Here is a 24,712-nt window from a genome sequence, read left to right on the forward strand (position 1 = left end):
ATGGCAAAGACAGTCAAGGAAGTGTGCTGGACTTTGAGGTCAATTGGAGCTCTAAAATCTTTGTTTTTTTTAAAAACTGCCCTTCGCCCTTTTTTGCCAAGAACTGCATGCGTGTCATGGGAAAAATAGGCGAGACTCCAAATCTTTTGATGACGCTCTGCTGCAGCCTTGTTTGACCCACGTGTGAGAAGTACAACTCACGCCGGCAGTGTGGCTACTCTAACCTTTTAAAATGGACAACAGAATGAAAAGCATGACATTACACCACAAACACTTTTTTTCTCATTATAGTTTATACAGTTGTTTCCCATTGTAGTGTTTGTGGCTGAGTCTAATGGGTGTATAAAATAAGTCCTATTGAAATGGGCCCAGAAAAGTCACTAGCTGTTATAAATCAGAATCAGACCTATATTCAATTAATTATTGAACCAAACTTCATGAATGTTTTTTTTGAAAAAGTAGAATGTGTTTGACTCATTGGAATGCAAGACTGCCATGATATTCAGTACATGTTCTTAACAAGTGTATTTAAACTTTTGATCAAGACTGTAAATATATATAGATATATAATTTCATTTATATAGCCCAAAATCACAATCACATCGCCTCAGTGTGCTTTTAAAACTGTACAGTGAACGACATCCCCTGTCCTTAGACCCTCGATTCGAGTGAGGAAAAACTTTCCAATCTACTTCACTCTTAATGCCTGCTGTTTCCCTCTGTTTCTAGTCTTTGTGCAAAAATAAGCTAAGCAGCTGCTTACTATTCAAGACCCTGGAATAAACATACTCTCGTTAACTCAGTGTAATGAAAACATAATTAAGTTAAATGATGTACAGCAATAACATGGGAGATGAGCTTGCCTGTCAAGTCTTGGTTGTTTGGTTCACAAATTCACAGATTGGGAATCTTTGACCATGGATATGTTAAAAATGTTTGCACTGTTCGACCTTGTCATGTGAAATCATAATCTCAATAAAACAGTTGTTTACAAAAAAAAACCTCTATATTTCTGTAGGTTGCAACATGACATTTCCTTTGGTTATCTTTTTCAATTATGTCTTTTGACAAGGCTGTGATTATGATCTGGTTAAGTTTTCACAAAAAAAAAACACCTGTTTTGGCTTAGAATACCTGGTTTTGTCACCACTACCTGGCTGGAGATGACTCGAGGTCTCCTTAGAAATATCCAGTGGTGTCGCACATACAAACGTTGAAATGCTGGCCTTGTCCCCTGTAAATCCATCACATCCCCTCCATCTCCTGATAAGAAAGTCAGGTAAGAAAAGGTCATATTAACATGATATGACACATTTCTAGAAATGTCAATATGATGCTTAGCCTATGATACATACATACATATGATAGTATTTGTGTTTTACAGAAACCTTAATTGCTAGCATTTCTCCCTGGCAACTGGGGGGAAAAAAATTCACTAGACGCCACTGCTCAAAAGTCTCCAAATCTAGCTAGAAAGTCACCATGATGGCAACATTGTTATTGTTAAGGTTATTGCGGAATTTTGCATATTATATATTGCACTTGTTAAGGTCAGTATTAACTTTGTTTTTAGGCACCATGGCTGCAGGATTTAGGCCAATGATCTGTCTGCTGTTGCTGCTGTCTTGTTGGCAACTGACCACAGCCAAAGAAGGAAAATCCACAAAGAAGGGAAAGAAAGGCAAGCAAGTCGTCTGTCCCTCGTAAGTAAGCATACTATATTTTTCAAATGCACCCTTTCTCAATATGTTGCTGTTATTATCAACATTATCTTCACAATTTGTCATCATTCTGTCACACCACCATGCCACATGTGTGCATGACATTACATACAGTATGCACAATGATGACAACAGAACTAATACTGAGCAGAGGTCATGCTTATCAACAATTTTCTTCATTCTTTTTTTTAACAATGGAAAAGTCTGAAGGCTGTCTGTCATTTTGACAGATTACAAAACGGGCGGCCTACTATAGACCCAGGTCTCCACACTAACTTTTTATACTGGTTGCACTTGTGCGCCCCATTTTTTATTTAGGTGCTCCAGTACATAATTTAGTTGGATTGATCTGATTTCAATTAATACATTTTAACTACAGCTGCACGATATGGTGAAAAAATCACATTGCGATTTAAAAAAAAAATATTGTCTTTATTGTTTTCAACATATAATAAACATAAGAAAAGCATTAGAATAAAACAAAATAATTGAGATGAATTGAGTAATTACAAATCATCTGGAAAAAAAAGAGACAAGAAAGAAAAAATAATAAAAATGACTACATCAGCTATGGTCACATCATATATGTCTCTTCTTTTCACAAAATGAAATCACATCTGACCAGGCTAGGCCAGGTGCAGAGGGAACCTAGGTTTCTTGGTCTCACTTTGAGCTGAAACACTGTCACATTTAAGGGGAACATTATATTTAGTGTAGGTAACAATATGTGTGAGAAGTAAAGCTGATTCTGAGGTGGAATCCAAATGTTCCTGGATTTTGGCATCAAATTGATCCAAGTCTCTGCCTTAAAGTTTGAAAAATCCAATCGAACCAATATAATCCCGTGAGATAATTTTTGAAATACTGGCCCCTATTGCTAATACTGTATACTGAAGACTCAAAAACTGGATACTGCCCAACCCTATTAGACAGCCTCACTTAGATGTGATGAGACCTGAGAATGAGACTCAAAAATCAACTATGTTTTCAGAATCACTTTCAGAGTTTCCTTACATGCTTACATACAATTTTCTACCTCAATGCATGAACACTGGCTTGCCTCGCCTTTCTGTTTCTATCACCTTTCTCCTCCCGTTTCTCTCTATCAGCAACGTTATCTGCTCTCTCCATCAGCAGCAAGTTTTATAAGCTGCCTAAAAAACACACCTTGCATTCAAGATCTTTTCACCTGCAATTCCGTTGTCATAACCAGAGGTGTCAAGTAACGAAGTACAAATACTTCGTTACCTTACTTAAGTAGAAATTTTGGGTATCTATACTTTACTGGAGTAATTATTTTTCAGCCAACTTTTTACTTCTACTCCTTACATTTTCACGCAATTATCTGTACTTTCTACTCCTTACATTTTAAAAATAGCCTCGTTACTCGTGAAATTTCGCTGCACCTCTGATGCGCCTCCGGAGAGGCACAGTATTGGCGAGCCGAACCAGTGTGAACGGATAAGCCGGCGGCGCGGCGCGGAGCGGGGGCGTGTCGGTCTGGTGTTCACTGTCTGATAACTGTACAGATCCTTCACTCAACAAAATATAGATAAATGTCCCACAAAGCAACGTTACATGACCATACAACAGTAACGTAGTAACTGGTTGTGTCTTTGGCAACTTATATGAGGAAAAAAATACCGCAGTTATTCGTGGAGAAGTGTCTGTCCGACCGACTCTTCGTCACATTTCTGCCAGAAAAACAGCGTCTGTCCCCAGCAAAAAACTTTAACTTGCCAACTGTTTGTTGCGGTGAAGACTTCAGTGAACTTTCCCCCATAAACAGCCTCCCTCCCCGCAAGTGATAGAGTCAGACAGCATCCCGTTTACTGATGGCGATTATGTAATTAAGAGAAAAACGTAACTTTGTCATTTTCCAGGATGTTTGGTGGGTCAGGATCCCAATCACAGCACATTATAACAGCATCCATATGATTATAAACAGTCAGTTGATACATGTTTAGATTAACAGGAGGACACCGGGGAAAACATGTTGAAAAAAACACACGTCATCATCATGACGTGTACCGTCACGCCTCTTTTGGAGCCGCGGCGCCAACTTTCTGTGTGAATTACACTCTTTTACACTCTTTTTTGTATGTACTTTAAAAAAACTGTTTTCTAATGTAACATTAACTTGATATTGGTATTAAAAAATGTTTTAATACATAATCCACATCTTATTATAAATTAGGTTGTTATGGTATCAATCTGAAAGGTAAAACCATCGAATTTTACTCAATGGCCTTTGTGCCCTGTCATGTGGCCTTGGTGCCCCTAAAATGATGAAATTCCAACCCTGTCCAACACCCTATTGGTTTGTACGCGATCCATCACCCCATAACATTATAGTCATTATGGCTTTTAGAAAAATGTTTTTTTGGGGAGGTGGGGTAGTGCACTATAGGCCCCTGTGGCGCGGCCTAAGCTTTTGTCCTTAATGGCATTTTTTTCCCTTACATTACTTTTACTTTTATACTTTAAGTAGTTTTGAAACCAGTACTTTTACACTTTTACTTGAGTAAAAAGCTTGAGTTGATACTTCAACTTCTACAGAAGTATTTTTAAACCCTTGTATCTATACTTCTACCTGAGTAATGAATGTGAATACTTTCGACACCTCTGGTCATAACAGCAGGTGAGCCGTGTGCCTTGTTGTTATTTATGTAGCCAATTGAAACCAAACGTACACAGAAGGATCACAAAAACCAGGTGATCCTACAAGTTCATAATAAATAACAGCATAAGTAGGCCTACATTAAATAGGAGAGGTTGCATCACAATCAGTGAATTGCAGGAGGAATGTAATACCAGAGAGCATCTCTCTCTGTCGGTCTGCAGAGCATGTGCAACTGACAGGAGAGGTGAGGAGAAGAGCAAGGGAAGATTGTTTACTAGTCAATTGATGTGGGTGGCATTCTCACTAATGGATAAAACAAAAAAATGCCAAAATTGTTTGCCAATTATACTTGGGCCACTTTTAATATACCTGGGTGGACCTCCCAAGTAAGGTTTAGGTGTTTGAAACACTGGATCAACAGCATGATAAATGGTATTGGTATTGGTTCTTAATCTGACAAAATAAAATAAGGTCTCTATATTTATATTTATTTAAGATTTATGGGGTTGGAGTCATGTATGTGTTCACTTACCTTCGCAGTATGACATGATTCATTAGTTTTCTTAAGTGTTCATTTGAAAACAGAGTACTTTTGGTGCACAGTCTTCAGCAGTAGCAACACTGACATAGGTTAAAATATTTCTTCATTTTAAAGTATTTCACTTAATGCTGAACTCAGGCTATATATAAAATTAGTGATAGTACCCATTATGTGCCACTGACTGACCAAAGACGTGTTTACCAAAAGCATGAATCATCCTTTTTAACAGGAACAAGTGCAAATTGTATAGTTTGCAATTGTATTGTAAACCATAATCTAGGTGATATCTTCATGCAATGCCCCTTTGGAGGCCACTGTGGTATTTAGATAATGTTTTGATTCTGGCTTCCTGTTTGTTTGCAATTTGTTCCTGTAGTGCTTTTAAGATTAGAAAAAAATGGTGCTTTGTTATGTTGTTAGGTAGTTTTTGAAAACATTTTGTTAAATGCACTTGACTATTTAATACCTTTAGTTCTCCTTGTTTGTAGTAATCTTATATGTATCCAGCATTTTTGGAAGAAAACAATGTTTTTGCTTTATATTTGGACATTAATATTGTCTTTTTCTATTGCTATCCTATTTAACAGTCAGTTGTCCCCAGAAGATTTGGCCCAGGTTCCAGCTAACTCTACCTCCAACATCTTGAACCGACTGATGGTCAGTTATGACCCAAGAATAAGGCCTAACTTTCAAGGTAATGCAGTCTATACAGTAAGTGACACAAACATTTTGTCAAAGAATGACAGTAGCAACAAAGTTCATAAGTAGGTTTCTGTGTGCTCACAGTTTCCCAGTCTGGAATGAATGAAAACGGACTTTTTGGAAAACTCCTTCCAGAGTGAAGATATTTACAAACTCAGAGTTTTCAGTGTTTATGTTTGGATGAGCAGAGACTGAGATTTTTGGAAACAAGGACACATGTTTGTTTCCTAACTGGGTCTTATCAGTGTATGTAGCATCAGTGGCAAAATGTGAACTCATGTTTCATGATATTGTGGAGTTTTTGTACATTGACAAAATAGATGTCATATTGTCTCTATTTAGAAAGACACAAACAGACATTAAAGATGCAATGATGGAAAAGAGACAAAAATGCCTGTTGACAGTGTTTAATGAAAATAGCATTATACACTCATCTGGACAGAGCTCTTTTTTGTTTTAAAACGCTGTTTCCAAAAATGTCAGTCTCCAGGACTGTTCCTTGCCTAGCCCAGCTTTCCTCTGTGTGACATAGGTAAAAGGTTACAGCACACAGTGGCAGAGAATCAGCTATGAAGTGTTAAAGCAACATTATGTAGAAATTGGCTTTGCATGCAGATTGGCAACCCCCACAGTTTTTGTGTGCAACACCACTGTCGTAAATACAAACTCCAGGTCTGTAACAATTTGTCAGACTTAATGTAGGTGCCAATTGCAAACAAAACGCATTACATCACAACAATGTTATGTCTTTAAAATGTGTATCTCGAAGTAAACATGTTTGTAACTCTGTAATCCTACCCTCTCACTGAAGTTACATTGTGCTGAAAGAAGCGGCAGGGGGTGGAGTGGCTGTGAAGGAGACACCATTCACCCTGTTACAAGAATGCACCATCAAAATGATTCTGAAGCTGTTGCTTTAATATTGGCAGCTATTTTAGATTTAGTCATTGTCTCAGTCTTCAGACAAAAGGGTTAGACTTTTATTCATATTAGTAATTTGTGTAACCCCTTTATTCCGCTGGGCACATCTCTGTTACCTGTCTTGTGTGACGCTGTTTTGTTCCGTCCTCCACCCGAATTCATACCCCACTGGGAGTGTAATGCTGACCTGTAGTTTTTCATCATTGTCACGTCTTAGTCATGAAGGAAAGGTGCTGAGAGAGGTGTGCATATAGAAACATGAGCATGTGAAGTTGCTGTGCTGATAATGCAGATGGGCATAGCAGATGCCTACATCTTATTCATTGCATTCGCATACAAACGCAAAAACCATAACAGAAGAAAATATCAGGCCAGACCAGCCACTGTGGTGTGACTCTGATCCACACCGCTTCAGACTGGTTTATTGTTGTTCCTGGAGCTGTGGATCAACACCAGCTGGCTCACCAGAGGTTGCTGCACATCACACATTTATGTTAATTTACTTTGTTGTATCTAGTGTCAAAGTTTTACAGGATAAAGAAGAAAAATCATGTCATCATTTTTCTTTTCAGTCATTTTCAATGTCCTTTTGTGAAGGTAAATTTGCCATTTCAGTTTTTCTTATTGTGTATAGTTAAGTGACGTACAGTGAAGTTAATAGTGCTGTGAAGTGGAGTATATGAGGTTAAAAATTAATACTTAACTGAAAAAATGAATAAACAAAAGGTGTCTTAAGCCCCCCCCCCCTTCACACATGCACTGTAACTCCGATTAATCAAGAGTTTACCCAGAGGAGCTGAATGTGTGAACACAAATGTCTGCATTATTGGCCCAAAATTTACCCCGGCAGCCCTTATGTAAGGGTGTAACACAGATCTTGCGTGAGCAGCGCGTGTGCATGTTGGAATGGTTTGCTTTTCGTTTTGGTGCCCCACAGCCGGTGTGAGCGGCATGACTCATGCGTATCTAATGCTAGGCTGCAGCGGGGCATCATCTAAAGGTTCAGATTCTTGCAAGTCACGTGTGGTTTTCTGAAAAAATACACTTGAAAACAATCAGTGGACAGTCTTATCGACATCATACCAGTGTTTCACTACAGCTTTAATGTCTATATCTGTAAGATATGTCACAGACATGAAAAAAATATATACAACAGGTGAGGGGGAGTGTTTCTTTTTTCTTTATCTCCCTCCGTCTCTCTCTTTCACTCCCAATCTCCCTCTCTTTCAATGAAGATAAAGGAAAATCACGCCATCATTAGCAACAGCTGTCATGCACTGCACACACGAGATATGTGTTTCAGCCCTTAATGTAAGTGTTTTTTCAGGACACTAGCGACACTCTGGAAAGAACAGCACACCAAAATAATGTTCAAGTTAACGGGCAAGGCTAAGGACATAGAAGCAGGCTATCCATGAAGCCTAAAAAAAAAAAATTAATCAAAAAATCATCCACAGACAGCATTTTATTGAAGATGACATAGGGAAGATTTTCGTCAGGAGGTAGTCATGATGTTTTTTGAATACTGCCCATATCCCACCCTTGCACATGACGTTCCTCTTCACCGGCCCTACCTAATTAAATGTGTCCTGGAATACAGTGTAGCGGAATCTCAACATTTTTGCACTTGTTTTAGGGGCACCACCTTCGAAGAGAAAAAACAAAATTAAACCAATAATTTTGAATCAATACGTTATCAGTCAAATAGCTAAAAGTGTGACTTCTTGATTAAATTGATCTCCGTTCTCCACTTCAAAAGGAGTACACAGAACCACGACTGGGTCTAAATGAAAATGTTTACTAACTAAGTAAATATTAACACAAATGACTTAAATGAAATGATTATTAGACATGAATATTTACCATATACAAGCAGTCAAAATGATGATAGTGAATTGAATGAGAAAATGGGGAATGGTGGAGGAAATAATATGTTCACTACAGATTCTAGTAACTAATACTGAAGGAAAATGTGAAATTCAGAGGTTGAATTACTGTCAATAATACTATTATTATTATTATTATTATTATTATTATTTTGACATCAACCAAGTCATAAGCAGTTGAGAGGGTAGTTAAGCCTACTTTTAGATGTGACGGCCAGTCTGGAGTTGAGAACTTGGTCAGAACCAAAGCACTGGATGTGATGGACGGAACCCCCTCATGGCAAACTCTGGGCATTGTGGTCCCAGATACGAAATACGATTCGGTCAAAAGGCTCTGCCAAATCTCTTCTCGATGGTGGTCCGGCATTGGAAGTCTGACACTTCTCACTGAAAGCAGCTCAGTGATTGTAGGTGTAGTACATACAAGCAATCTGTTTGGGTCTCAGCTGGTTGATGGCAAAGTATTACTAAATATATATTCTATTGGCTTCATTCGGGAAAAACCACAAGGTTGTATAAAACTGGTAGGAACGTTATTAAAAAAACTCAGTTGTCGTTGAAACTTAATTATCAAATTAAGAAAAGTAGAAACTAGCTTGCAAAACAAAAAGGAACAAAAAGGTACAAGAGTGACAAGCGTATTAAGAGTGCATAAGAGGATAAAGAGGGCAAGAGGAATAAGAGACTAAGAAACTAAGAGAGTAAGAAAAATAAGAAAGAGCAAACCTCAATCTCCAGCAGTTTTATGTTTGGAGAATACGATGTGTGTTTAAACCAATCAGAACCCCTTTTCTGTCCTTTCATTGGTTGAGATGGTAATTCTCAATATTCTATTAAAACACAGAGTTTTGCTAAAACTACATATATGTCATCCACTATGACCCATTAAAATATCAAGAACAAGTAATATGTGAACTAGGAGTATATAAACAAAAGAGATTCCTCTTAGTTAAATTATCGTCAAGAACGTTAACATCATGTAAATAACTGTTTAAACACAGAGTAGTTTCATGTGTTCTGTGTCAGGGCTGCTGCATTCACATTGAAGAGTTAATTACAATCCATTTGATGTTAGTGTTTATAGCCATTAAACAAAAATTCAATACTAATTCAAGATAAGGTCTGATTTATTAAACTGCAGAACAAACCTCATCTCCATCCTGTGGAGGTGTCAATTGTCCTTTTGGCCACTATAGTAAATCAGTTTGAAATGTTAAAAGCAGTTAGAAGTACTACTAAATTACACTACTTTAGAAGTGAGACAACTCTCCCTTCTGGATTTGCATTGTACTGATAGGTTTGTGGCTGCAAAGTTTGGGAGAAATCATCTTTGTTTGAGTGTACCAAGATGATCTTGCTGTTAACTATGAACAGTGCTGAGGCAAGTCTGCTACAACAGGTACACTTTTCAAAGTTTCCATTCCAAAACCCCGACTTGTTAGACTAGCAGCCAGCAAGTACTACGGTGCTGGGTTATGCTATGTCCTTTAGAGTCTGTAAGTCTATGTATTTAAAAAAGGCAATCCAATGATCTTTTTGAAAAATTCTGCAGCATCATTGTATTTATTTTAGCACAAATTTAGGAATAAAAGGATCTTTAAAATAAATAAATGACCTTTCCATTGATGCCTCATTAGGTGGGGTTGGGGCTCTGCTGTCACAAATCCCAGACGGTGAAGAAAAAGGCACACGCCATTGGTTTCCCTCGTAAGATTCTAAGGAGCTCTAAGAAGAAATGCCCAGTCCACAGGCTTGAGTTTGTAGCTTTGAAATGTAGTGTTTGAGAGAAATTCAGCCATTGGATAAAAAGGTCATTCTTTTACAGTATGGACTGACAACAACCCTCTAACTTATATGATGACAAACCCTGGGTTTCTAGGCTCGCCCGTTACGCATTCATTGAACTGAAACATATATTTGGCACCAAAGCCCAGGGACCATATCTCCTCCGATCCCAAAAACCAACCTGAAAACTTTTCTGGCCACTTAAGATCCTATCAGACACAGTCAGACAAATCTTCTTCCACTGTGTCCACCGTCTTGGTGCAGCAAAAACAAACCAACGCCCCAGACCTATAAAAGCAAAATTAGAATGTTATAAACACAAAGAGCTGGTCAAAGACCAAGGGAAATAGCTAAATTAAGGAAAAATGCGAAGTTCTTTTTCTTATACGAAGGCAGTTCACTGAGAAGGGGAAAAAGACAGTCATCGCTATTGACATACTGTATGTAGATGGACAGCTTTACCGTGACAATGTACAGAAACCTTAGTTATATTGAAGCAACTATGCAAAAATAGATAATCATAAAAACACACACCACAGTCTCCATGTAGGAACACTCTCATTCATAACTATACGTTCCACATTTCTACATTCTCTGTTATATTTTTCACTGTTTCATGTTACTTAATATAACAATGATAACCCAGACTTCGACGTAATGTTAACTGTTTATTAGCACAGCAACACGACTTCATAGCACATGGCTGATAACAACAACCCGGGGTCAAAGGCTACCCATAATGCATGGCGTAATCCCTACTATGGATCTCATAGTAACCCAAAATACACAACATTCTCTTTTCATTTTTGTTGTTGTATGTAACATGTTACTTCTTTCTGTTTTATGTTACATGTTTCACATGTGTGCAACATGAACACAAGCACACACACACACACACACACACACACACACACACACACACACACAGGCTTAGGTAAAGGCTTCTCCAGCACATCCCAAAGATTCTCATTGGGGTTAAGGTCTGGACTCTGTGGTGGCCGATCCATGTGTAGAAATGTTGTCTCATACTCACTGAACCACTCTTTCACAATTTGAGCCTGAGAAATCGTGGCATTGTCATCTTGGAATATGCCCATGCCATCAGGAGAAAAAAAATCCATTGATGGAAAAACCTGGTCATTCAGTATATTCAGGTAGTCAGCTGACCTCATTTTTTGGGCACATAATGTTGCTGAACCTAGACCTGACCAACTGAATCAACCCTAGATCATAACACTGCCACAACAGGCTTGTATGGAAGGCACTAAGCATGATGTGTGCATCATTTCATCCGCCTCTCTTCTTACCCTGATGCGCCCATCACTCTGTAACAGGGTAAATCTGGACTCATCAGACCACATGTGTCCAATCTTTATGCTCCCTAGCAAATTGAAGCCTTTTTTTCGATAAGCCTCTCTGATAAGTGGTTTTCTTAAGGCTACACAGCTGTTTAGTCCCACTCCCTTGAGTTCTCTTCACATTGTGCGTGTAGAAATGCTCTTACTTTCACTATTAAACATAGCCATGAGTTCTACTGTTGATTTTTTACGATTTGATGTTACCAAACATTCGAGTGATCTCCAAACACGATCAGGCAAGAATTTTTTCCGAGCACATTTCTTCTTCGAAGACGACGGTTCACCACAATCTTTCCAGGTGTAATGCGTTGGACAATTCTTCACCCAATTTTAGTAGTTTCAGTGATCTTCTTTCTTTTCTTTGCTTGATGTGGGCCAATAATTTGACCCGTATGAAAAAGAGTCAAATCCTTTCCATGGCCACAGGATATGCCTTCTGATATGGTTGTTTAAGAAATGAGAAGCTACTCACTGCATCAGTTAGGGTTAAATAAGTTGTTGCCAGCTGAAACATATTAATCACGGCAGAAATTATCCAATGGAAGGCTCTTACCTATTCACTTAGTTAAATCCAGGTGATGACTTTTCTTTTTGGCCAGGCACTGTATACATGCACACATTTGTGCTATATAGTTATGTCTTGAATGTCTAAATTTGTCACTGGAAATCAGGCAAAAAAAAAAAAAAAAAGTATTTATCAACCATCTTATAGAATTGCAAGTTCATTGATTCAAAAAGCAGACTCTTACAGTTATCACATGTTCCCCACATCTTCCTAGCAAATTATAACTCAAGACAAAGAGGAGTTGCAATTCTGATAAGTTAAGTCTGGACTGACATATTCAACCTGTCACTAGCCCAAGCAGCTGTCCCCGCGTGCTTCAAAACCACCTCCATTGTGCTGGTGCCAAAACACTCCACTGCAGTGAGCCTTAATGACTTCCGCCCAGTTGCACTCACCCCCATCATCACAAAGTGCTTCGAGAGGCTGGTCCTGGCTCACCTCAAAACCAGTTTACCACCCACACTGGACCCCTTCCAATTCGCCTACCGCCAGAACAGGAGTACGGAAGATGCCATCTCCACAGCGCTTCACTCCACCCTCTCCCACCTTGACAACTGTAACACCTATGTGAGAATGCTGTTCATCGACTTCAGTTCAGCATTCAACACCATCATCCCCTCCAAACTGATCACCAAACTCAGTGACCTGGGCATCAATACATCCCTCTGCAACTGGATTCTGGACTTCCTAAACAACAGACCACAGTATGTTAGGTTAGATAACCGCACCTCCTCAACCCTCACCCTGAGCACTGGCGTTCCACAAGGATGTGTGCTGAGCCCCCTCCTTTACTTCTTCTTCACCTACTTCAAACACCATCGTTAAGTTTGCAGACGACACAACGGTGATTGGTCTCATCAGCAATAACGATGAGTCAGCCTACAGGGAGGAGGTCCAGCACCTAACAGCGTGGTGCGCCAGCAACAACTTGGCTCTTGGCTCACTGTGGACTACAGAAAATCAAATGGTGGCACACACACCCCCATTCATATCAATGGGACGGAGGTTGAGCGTGTCACCAGCTTCAAGTTTCTGGGTGTCCACAACTCCGAGGACCTCTCATGGACCCTCAACACTTCCACCCTGATCAACTAACACCCTGAGGAGACTAAAGAAGGTCCATCTGTCTCCTCAGACTCTGGTGAAAACTGCCCAACGCATCACCGGTTCCTCACTCCCCTCCATCGAGGCTCTCCAGAGCAAGCGATTCCTGCGAAGGGCGCGCAGCATCACCAAGGACTGCTCTCACCCCAACCACAGACTGTTCAGCCTCCTCCTCTCCGGGAGGCACTACAGGTCTCTTCGCACCCGGACCAGTAGGTTCAGGGGAAGCTACACTACCACTACACTGCACTACATTTGACTATTTTTCACTTAATCTATACCCCACCTTTAGTACTGCCAATAACACTTATTTACTGTACAAACTGTACCTTCATTTAGTACTGCCAGTAATACTTATATACTGTACATACTGTACCTAGACCTACTTACACTCTATTTATATACTGTACATACTGTAATATCTGTCTTGCACTATTTATATTGTACATACGCTGCACTTTACTGCTTTTTGCACTTCTGGTTAGACACTAACTGCATTTCGTTGTCTCTGTACTTGTACTGTGCACAATGGCAATAAAGTTGAATCTAATCTAGTCTAATCTAATCTAACAAATTCATGCTAGTACTTTGAGCGATCATGCACCAGTCTCATTGAAACTCAAAAAAAAAAATCAAGGATTAACACGTCTGTGCTATAGAACAGACGTGTTAAATGTGAGGGTCACACCTCCCCTTTCCCTTTGCCCCCCACACACCCCACCCTCATTATCTTCACCGTTCTTAGCAGCAGCAGGTGTTGCAAAACACAGAGGAAGCATCCACTCAACATAGGAGATTATGGGATAAAGTTACCCTTTTGTTGACCATGTCAAGTGACAATGTAAATACATATACATAATACATTAGGCAAGCAAGAGGATGTACACCTTGGCTATTATTTGCTTCAGTAACTAGCAGAGTTGGGAACAAGAGGTGGGCGCTGGCAGGCGGAGAGGATAGGCATGTCGAATGTGTTTGTGTTCTGACTTCTGCCACTTTTGCTGACAAACACCAGTCAAAACCACTTTGGCATGAAAATAATTAGTAGCCCAAGTCTGCAGTTTTCCTGCAGAAGTCTGCAGTTTTCCCGTGGAATTGGGCTACTTTTGAAATGTTGAAGTTTAGGTAAACTTACATGTATTTTCATGCAAATGCAGTCTTGACTCTTTTGTGCTCTGGCGGAAGTTAGAGCACACAACCCTGCTCAATGTGTCTGTACAGTAAATGGGGCAGATCTGAAGGGAGGGAGCTCACATGCACTAACATGCAGGCATGGCCAGACCAGCTGTCCAAAACGAAATACAGAGAAGCTTAAGAACAACACGCAGAGTGTGACATCACCCTTTGCTCAGGATGTATTTCATCCACTATATCTTATATCATAGCAAATATTTGTTTCCTGTGAGGCTGAATGTTGTATACTGTATGTTGAAGTGGATTTCCTTCATGGAAATAAAAGAATAAAAACTCTGAACACCTCAGCAACACAGGGGCAGGATCATTCCATAACCATAATATAAAATGAAAACAGATATGCTCCCAACCCCAGAAAAATTACATTGCAAATTAAGAAAATATAAATGAAAGCTCAAACATTGACTACATCCATGAATTCTTAAATACTTTAAACTACCCCATTTTACAGAAGACCAAATGAATACCCTAAATTTAGGGGTCTCAAACTCAAATTAGTTTGGGGCCACTGCCGGTATTGTCATCTCATTGGAGAAAAGTTTGTTTTTTATATCCATTATTAACATAATAATACAAAAATGTTTACAGAAGTTTGTATACATTTTTATATGAATAGTTTCTAACAGTTGGTGCAATGTTCCCCCTACTCTTGTATGCCGCCATTACAGAAATAGCATTGCTTAGCACTGTAGCTAATACCGATAAAGAATACATAGGATAATACTGACCACTTTAGCCTGCTTCTCAACCAACGGCACAGTCATCCCCCAGAGGCAATCTTCACAGTCAAAAAATACGATTCTTCAACATAAACTTATCATGAAACCACATTCACACAGCTGTAGCAAACACCAAGAAGCATGGAGTGATAAAAAAGAAAACAAACTAACAAGGTAACATCACCGCTACAGGTGCTCTTCAGTCTCTGAGTGATGCTTACGGAGCTAACAGACACCGCTTCCGGTTTGTCTCATTTCAAAAGAAAAGCACATATTTCAAATAAATTCGAAAACGGCTGCAATTACATCTTGAATAACTTATTGACTTTTTGCCAGACACCTGGCAACAGTTCTGCTCATATTATCTTCATATTCAAAAAAGAAATGCGAACAGAAGTAGGCCTATACATCTGTTTGCATGCTAGTTTTTAACAATGCAAATTTTTTTTCCTAATAAAAAACTCATTTAAACCTTACACTAGGCTTGCCATGGTAGTCGATTATCCTAGCGTTACACTGTGGTCGAGCTTACACCGATTAGATTACTTGGCCACCGACCCCACCGTCATCTCACTTTTAAATAAATCAATAGTCCAATGACAGACGCTATGACTGGCCAGCAACAGAGTTAAAGTAAATGAGCGAAAATTAGTTGTTACCTCAACATCCTGTTGCCTGCAGCTCATCATCTAACACATCCTTTTTGCAACATTAGAAAAGAGTAATTTTGTTAATTGGATAAGGGTACTCTACACATCACCAATGGCCAACATTACCACCAGTGGGTTGATTTCACAAAACTAATGTCATATGCCAAAGTAATCACATTAAAGGTATTCAAACATCCACCACAGAGTACAAAATTGTCCTTTACGCAGCCACTCAATAAAGTGGTCAAAATCCACCATCTTACTACATAGTATTCAGAGACAGCGGAGACACACGGCAGCTGTGGCAGGGCATCCTAGCCATCACAAACTACAGGACAACAACTCCAGCGAGGAAGAACACTGCGCACAGTCAACCCGCATAAGGCTGCTGGCCCAGACAACATTCCAGGGAGTGTGCTCAAAGGGTGTGCAGACCAACTGGCAGATGTTCTCACGGACATTTTTTTAACATCTCCCTGAGCAGTGCTTTAAAACCACCACCATTGTCCCTGTGCCCAAAAAGTCACCAGTGTCCTGCCTAAATGACCACTGCCCCATCGCACTCACCCCTACCATCATGAAGTGCTTTGAGAGGCTGATCCTGGGCCTGAACTCATCCCTCTGCAACTGGATCCTGGACTTTCTGACGGGGAACCCCAGACAGTCCGGATCGGGAATAACACCTCCAGCACCACCACATTGAGCACAGGAGCACCTCAAGGCTGTGTGCTCAGTCCACTGCTGTTCACACTCCTGACCCACAACTGCACAGCACTACATGACTCGAACCACATCATCAAGTTTGCCGACGATACGACCGTGGTGGGTCTCATCAACAAGAACGACGAGTCATCATACAGAGAGGAGGTGGAACAACTGATAACCTGGTGCAAAGTCAACAACCTGTCCCCGAATATAGACAAAACCAAAGAGATGGTTGTTGACTTCTGGAGAACACAGAGAGACCACGAGCCACTGGACATCCACGGCTCCCCGGTGGAGATCATGAAGAACACCAAATTCCTCTGTGTTCACCTGTCGGAGAACATAACCTGGTCCCTAAACACCGGCTCCACCGTGAAGAAAGCCCAGCAGTGTCTCCACTTCCTGAGAAGGCTGAGGAGAGCCCACCTCCCACCCCCCCATTCTCACCACTTTCTACAAAGGGACTATAGAGAGCCTACTGGGTAGCTGCATCACCGCCTGGTTCGGAAAGTGCACCCAACTAGACCGCAAGAACCAGCAGCGAGTGGTGAGGACGGCTGAAAAGATCATCGGAGTCACTCTCCCCACACGCTGCATCCGTAAGGCAACCAGCATTGTGGAAGACCCCACCCACCCCTCACATAGACTTTTTTTTTTCTCCCCCCTTCCATCTGGCAGAAGGTACCATAGCATACAGTCTGTCACTACCAGACTACAAAACAGCTTCTTCCCCCAGGCCATACGACTCCTCAACACTCAGGGACTGATCTGACTACCTCTGTTATCCTGTTGTATGCTGTCCTGTGTCGCTGATTTGTATTAGTCTGATGCACTATTGCACCTCATGTAAATAATATTAATAATTAAAGCTGCAAGCAGCAATGAACGGGCCCTCGCAGTCCACGTGTGTCAGGGCGTGCTGCTATCGGACAGTGCAGGTCAAGGTTTGGTCAAGATGGGAATCTGGACTATTGAGATATGCACTATGTTTCATGTGTCTTAGTGCTTGTTCTCAAAAGTGAAGACTGTCAAGCAGTTCTTTCGTGATTTAGCAATAAAAGCGCCACCTATTGGCCGATTTGCACGGAATTTTGCACAAACCATCATGGGGCCATGGAACACAATTAGCAAAAGTTTTGTGATAATGGGAGTGTATTTGGTCAAGATATGCAGGACTGTCTGTTTGACCAAAAACACATAGCTTCTGCATTGTGTGGCCCATAGAGCATGCTCACTAGAGACCTCTGCCGACCGAGCCAGCTAACTTTCAGTTTAGTGCCCGGCTAACTTGGATGAGGATAGAATAATTTAATCTTTCCAAATGTTATTGGACCAAATGGATCAAATTATGACAGTGACATGAGTCGTTTCGCGGGGTTTGTGACACTCAAAAAAATGTATCCACTGTCTTTCACAATGTTAGCTAATGGGAAAAAGTATTTTTGGGCTGCAGTGCATCACGTGATGACATAATTACACGGGTGGGCCACTACGAAACTGACTTCATAGCCTGGCACTCCTCCTGGGGGCTTGCTTTCTGTTCAGTGTTTGTCATTGACTATCTTTAATCAGAACTTTTAATTCTTTTGGAGACATGTTTAATTGACATCCAAGGTTCGACTGGACTGATTTCTGCCCAGCAAACATTAAGTCACCGGGAAAAGTTGGGTGATAACTAAATAACTGTTTCATGCCATCTGAGAACTCAAGTCTTTAACCAGAAAGATGGAAAAATATGATATTTATTAGAATATCGGCAAAGCCAACAGATGCTGAAATTTGATTTTATCTGAGACATGGCTGAGTAAATCCGCCCCTGATAGTTATATTCATATGAATTGCTTGTAATGAAAGTTGAATTTACAAAAAGCTGCATTATGACAGTTGTGGGATGTAACAGACCTCCCTCTGCATCATTTCATTATCTGAATGCTCATCTACAGTAGAGACAGCAGAGACATGAGCTGGTTTTTGATGTTTGATATTACATCAAACAAGATAACTAGATATTTGTATGAGGTGACCCTTTCTATAGTTTCATTGTAAATAATGCTTTCTTTGGCTGTGTCTCTGTTGCGTCAAAAATCAATTATCAATTCTTGGTTTTAGATACATTTAATTCCAGGAAATTATCATCACACCTAGAAATAAAATCAACAAGAGCATTCCCGTGGTCTGATACTTATCCATGGAGAAGGGACAGCAATGCCGTATCATCAGAGAATTTGACCAGGTAGCTGCTGTCTTGGGTGCTCCTGCATTCATCATTGTACATGATGAAGAGTAAAGGTAAGAGAACACACCCTTGTGGTGAGCCAGTAGACAAAACAGTAGAATCTGAGAGACAGCCATTAACACAAACCCTCTGCTCTCTGTTACTTAAAAAGTCTAATATCCATAAAACTAGCTGGTGGGGCAGATTAAAATAATTACGTAATAACCTTGCAAGCAAGGTCTGAAGTCATTAAGTTGCTTAGGAATGGTGTTCTTAGGAAAAGGAATTACAGCGGAAGACTTCCATATAGCAAGGATTGATTACAATCAAGTGACATTTGAAACGTGATGGAGGACACCAATAGGTTGGTCAGTACAGTATCATAATGTGCGCCCACAAATTTCATCTGGACCAGGAGCCTTTCTGATGTTCACATGTTTCAGAAGATCTCTAACACGTTGCTGGCTGATGACAATGTCACAATTAGAAGAGAGTCATGTTTTTCAAAATGAGAATAAAAATTGTTAAAAGCAAAAGGGAGATCTTCATCATCATCTTCATCATCTTCATCATCTTCCGCTTTGTCCAGGGTCGGGTTGCGGTGGCAGCAGGCTCAGTAGGGAGCTCCAGACCTCCTTCTCCCCAGCAACACTTTCTATAGTATATATGCATGTGCTATATGAGTGACTGAGGACATTGATTTGATACTGTTCCAGACAGCCCTTAGATCACCACTACTGTACTTATGTTACACCTTATTCTTATAAGCTCTTGTAGCTTCCCTTATCTCATTCCTTACTTCTCTGTCAATTTCCTTATCTTCCTGACTGAAAAATGATTTTCTTTTCTCATGAATGACATTTTTTTATTCTTTAGTAACCCATGGTTTGTTATAAGGGTATACTGTAATTTTTTTTTCTTCCACACAGAAGGATATGTAAGAAGAAACCATCTTTGTCAGTTCATTTACACTATTCACTTTTCTCACATTTTGTTATGTTACAGCCTTATGCTAAAATCATTCAAATAAATGTTTTAAATTGTTCCCCTCATCAATCTACACTCAATACACAAGAATGACAAAGCGGAAATATAATTTTAGAATTTTTTGCAAATTTATTGAAAAGGAAAAACTGAAATATCTCATTAATATAAGTTTTCAGTCAGCCCTGTGATAAACTGGCGACTTATCCAGGGTGTACCTTGTCGCTCGCCCAATGTCAGCCTGGATCGGCCCCATGTGACCCTGAAAAGGATTAGTGGTTACAGATGATGGATGGATGGATGGATGGATGGATGGATAAGTATTCAGACCCATTACTCAGTACTTAGTTGAAACATCTTTGCAGATCTTTTGCTCTGTCAGGTTGGATGGGGGCCATTGGTGGACAGCCATTTTCAGGTCTCTCCAGAGATGTTCGCTTTGGTTCAAGTCAGGGCTTCTACTCAAGGTACTGATGGTACTGATGCATTTCATTAGGTTGCAACCGCTACTTTCAAAATGGGGAAGACTAAATTTAAGGTGAACAAAACTTTAAAACATTACGTCATCTATGGACATTTGTTGCTGAGTCACATTAGATAGATTAACATCAGTAGTGGTGGTTACTTAATGAAATAAAAGAGTCCAATTATAGAGTCCCTTAATAGGTGATTCTTAGTGACAGTGATGTTCAGGGCGAATGGGTGGCTGTGCAGTGATGCATGATATATAAGATCCTGTATGTGTCACTTAAAGCCACCGGTGAGGGGGTCGCAAGAGTCGCAGTCCAATACCTCTCAGTCACTGGTAGCCCTCCAGAATTTGCATGAGCTTTGTCAAATGTTCTGCAAAGATGTTGTGGGTAGCCTCAAATTCGAGATTAGCCTCCACCAAATCCAGATTGATGGCTTCCAATTTGTGGTTGGTATTGTAATGCTGTTAATGTTATTATTATTCTATTGAACAGATATTGTTTATTGTTTGTGATGTAGTTATGGCATTTGACCTCTGCCGGAACTGCGTGTTAGTGACAGATTTCCTGTGTTGTGGTCAGGGAGTTCCGGTTTGAGTACAGTGTTGTTGAAGATCGCTTGCTTCGGTGTGGACTAAAAGTCTGTCTGCATCGGAGCTAGAGCGTTTCATGGTATCTGTACCTACCTGTGTGTTCGGCAACTCTTCAGTAAAAGTCCGTAAAGTGAGATAATCCTCTCCAGAGTCATCCTTCATCACGCACGTACACTTAAAGAATACTATTAGCTTTGGCTAACAGGGGATATAACTCTCAACTGGCAGCTTCCAATTCCAGCAAACGCTGCTTTTGCCGTTTTTGTAGGCTGCAGCTTGTCTGCTCCTTTGTGTCTTGACCCTTAGGGTGCACACCAAGTGAAGGCAAAACGGACACCAAACCACAGTACCTTTTAGATGAGATCGCTACCAGGACTTGTGGAAGATTTGGTGTTGCTGTAGTGAGCTACTTGTCAGCACTGTGAACGAGGAGTGCCTGTATGAGAATGTTAAGATCAGAAGGATTGAATGGCTCCTTCTAGGTGAGGGGGCCACCTGTTGATTGGGGGTCTACAGGTGACTTGAGGGCATTCTCCTTGGAGGGGGTCTTTACTTCTATAACATGCAATCCTAGAGTAATTCCCTACTTGTCTAGTTGAATATTCTAGCCATTGGTAGCTCATGTTGGACTTCCATGTTGTTGTTTTTGCCAACTCAACCCTTTAGTAGTCCTTTCGTTGCATGTTTCTTCATTCCCTGGGGCTTTTGGTTCAATTTTACCCACTTTTGAGCTACTGTAGTAGTTCGTTTTTGGTGTTTACCTCTGTGCACTGCTTGCCTGTACAAGTGATTCTTACTGTGTTCTTACTACCCTCGATTCTGCATTATATGCTTGTGGAGAAGCCAAATAATTTTGTATAATTTGGACCTAGGGTTATTGTTTGGTTATATGTAGGTGCCACACACGCAAAGAAATTCTGCCTTCTCCAGGCATCTCACCCGGTACATCTTCACCATTATCACATTGTAGAAATTATCGAAACCCTCGAAATAAAGTCAGTGACATCGTGAATCCTAATCATAATGCAGGCCGAGATCACTCTAACAAAACTTAAATAAAAAGTGTTCACGTAACAAACTTCCATTTCAAAAGATCCCTGTGGGGGATACCACTGATTGTTGTGATCATTTTGGTGGGTGTGAAACAGTCATTCTAATTGCTGTAAACATAAATACTGCAGTGCCACTAGTGTGTAATGATGCATTATGGACGCACAGACTTTCGCTGTCCTCACCCTGCTAGAGGACTACGAGAATAAAATAACATGACCCTAACATGTGCTTTTTAATCTCTGCCTCATCCACAAACATCTCGTTGTCTATGTCAGAAATTTCTTTGTTTTTCACTTGGTTGTGGCCATGATTCACTGTAAAGAACTGTCAATCAGCAGGCTCATTTCCATGCATCAACATTCATAAGGTGCTTTGCATTGACCATTTCTGGTTGACTGTGGGTTTGATGGGATATGAGGCCGATCCATGAGCAGATTCTCTGAAGAGTTTTTCAAATGACACCCCAGAACTTTTCCCATATTATGTAATGTATTTTCTTTAAAAAAATCATGTGGAAACCAAAAAATTTGGCCCTCTGAGCTAAACTTCACCATTTTTGTGATTCTTTGTATATCCATTCTAAGCTTGACCGATTGCTTATTTGTCACTTGATTGGGTTGAACTTTTGTCCTTAACATCCAGAGAGCATAAAGAAAATTGTGTTTCAACATGCATTCATTTAAATAGTTGAATGGTTACAGTAATCAAATTAATAAAATAACAGAGCATTTTTTACAAGAACGAAAAATCTGTCATTTCAAAAAATTCATATCTCCAAAAAAAAGGAGTCTGACTAGACTTTTCCAAGAAGGATTATTTTAATTTCCTTGAAACTTTTGTATGTGAAAGTGTAAATATTCATTGCATATAAAAAATTCCAAGATGTGTTATGTCTGTTGTTCTTTTAATTAGCTAAATAATGTTTTTATACTTTTCAGTGGCTATAAAGTTACATTCAGTGATTTTATTTTATCACTAGATATTTGTACTACGTTTGTACAAGTTTCAGCACTTTTCAACTGAGCAGGACTCTATGATCTCACTGTCACATCAAACTGTTTAATGATGAAATAAATTATGATTACACTTATTAAATAATTCTTTTAGTATTGCAATTCATTTTGCAGTAATCCACCCAAACCTGTTTCAGGTGGATACCTCAGACTTGCTCCATTGGTTTCAATGCTAGTAGATGATTATGTCAGAAATGTGTTAGGAGAAGTCTGACATTGTGAAATAGTATATATGTATTGAGCTTAGGAATTAAAATGAATGTTTTGTCCAGACACATGGAACAAGAGGACATCATCTCGTGTGCATCAAACCAAGCCATTACAAGCTGTAACTTACAAATTTCCAAAACTCAATAAAAAACAGGCTCAGTGTCTGTCAGTGCAAATATGTACAGATGAACTAAAACCACTTAAAGTAACATTACAGCTAGTGAAAAGCACAAAAAATGTGCTAATAACATTCATGGTTGAACCACACTTTCCATCACACAAAATGAGAGTTGTAGAAATCATTGGAACTGAAGACTGCCAGCTTTCTTTCAATTCCCATTGAAGTTGCTTGGACTCGGGACTTGACGGTTGAATCAAGATTTGGATATTAAATTAAAATATTTAACTATCCTTTTTCTGCACTAAACTTATATCAGTCTATATGAGTGTGTTTTACCTGCAGCCTCAGACTCATGTTTTGACACCTTTCTTTGTCATCTGTGATATGAAAACATCAGATTTCCACACAGTCACAGAAAGTTAAACTGTGCGTCCTGCTCATAGTACAGTTCCAAAATTCCGCTGTCAGAGCAGGGCCAGATGAAGGCATATATATTGCCGAGATTAGGACTTGGTGCACCCAAATTGCAGCTTCTCTCATCATATTTTTAGTCATAAATATTTCATGAGTAGTAAAGTTATTTGTCAAATTTTTGTTGGCATTAGTGGATAAAAGTAAACAAGTACGGACTGATTAGATAACACATGTTACAGAAGCAGTTTTACCTGAATTTGAATACAGGTGTGCCTTGAGATTTTGGCCTGCCCTTTGGTTGTTTAGCTCTTTCTCTCTCCTCAGTGAAATGCTAATTTAACTATTTTACTGGAATTATGTAAAATTGATTAGGCTGTGTCAAAAATTTTGATAAACAAGGCTGATGGTAAACACAATAGAAAATCACCTACTTGATCTTCAACATCATTTTTTTAAAAATCTTTCGAGTTGAAATGACCAAGCATTAAATTATCATGATAAAAACATACAATCGAATTTAACAGTTAGTGTGAATAAGACAAGTAAAGCAGCAGCCATCAAAATACATAACTCAAAGCAGTCGAGCTCCCCCGGAGCTCCATTGGAACTATGGTATTAACGGAATTAGAGGAATTAGAGCTGACTGGACCAGAAGGAGAACAGAGTCCTTTCTAATGTGAACTGACAATGTTAACACAAACAGAACTGAGTCTCTCTTCTGTTGGTCCACTTGAAGTGAAAACACTCTTAGTAACACCCTTAGTATCTAAATATTAGAATATGATTACTTTTGTTCTGTGTAACGGTAAAGGGAATATGGCTTATTTAGGATTTGTGTCTGTGTATAGCTGCCTGCTGTCCATAGCGGGTCTACTGAAATGAAGCGGTGAATATAGATTGACAGACGGACAGACAGAACATGTCAGTTAGTTTAGTTTCTTAGCCAGCTGCTTTTTGTGCTTGTAAATTGAACCTATTCCATTTTGCCCCACTACTGTAGCCTTCCACCACAGACAGAAGGGAAACAAATGTAAGTGTAAATAAATAATGGTATACTTGTGATTGAAGTTCTATCTATCTATCTATCTATCTATCTATCTATCTATCTATCTATCTATCTATCTACCTACCTATCTATCTATCTATCTATCTATCTATCTATCTA

The 24,712-nt window shown here is 39.7% G+C and overlaps 1 protein-coding gene across 2 annotated transcripts in view; it reads left to right on the forward strand.

The window, feature by feature from the left end:
- Positions 1–1,578: 1,578 nt before the first annotated feature.
- The window catches only part of LOC140998533 (glycine receptor subunit beta-like), a 114,010-nt gene continuing 90,876 nt past the window's right edge, over positions 1,579–24,712 (forward strand). For both annotated transcript variants that reach the window (XM_073468859.1, XM_073468852.1), the window contains exons 1-2: positions 1,579–1,703; positions 5,473–5,579. In XM_073468859.1, the coding sequence (XP_073324960.1) occupies positions 1,579–1,703; positions 5,473–5,579 (232 nt within the window). The remainder of the gene's footprint in view (positions 1,704–5,472; positions 5,580–24,712) is intronic.

This window comes from Pagrus major, chromosome 1 (assembly GCF_040436345.1).
Source record: "Pagrus major chromosome 1, Pma_NU_1.0".
NCBI classification, from domain to species: Eukaryota; Metazoa; Chordata; class Actinopteri; order Spariformes; family Sparidae; genus Pagrus; species Pagrus major.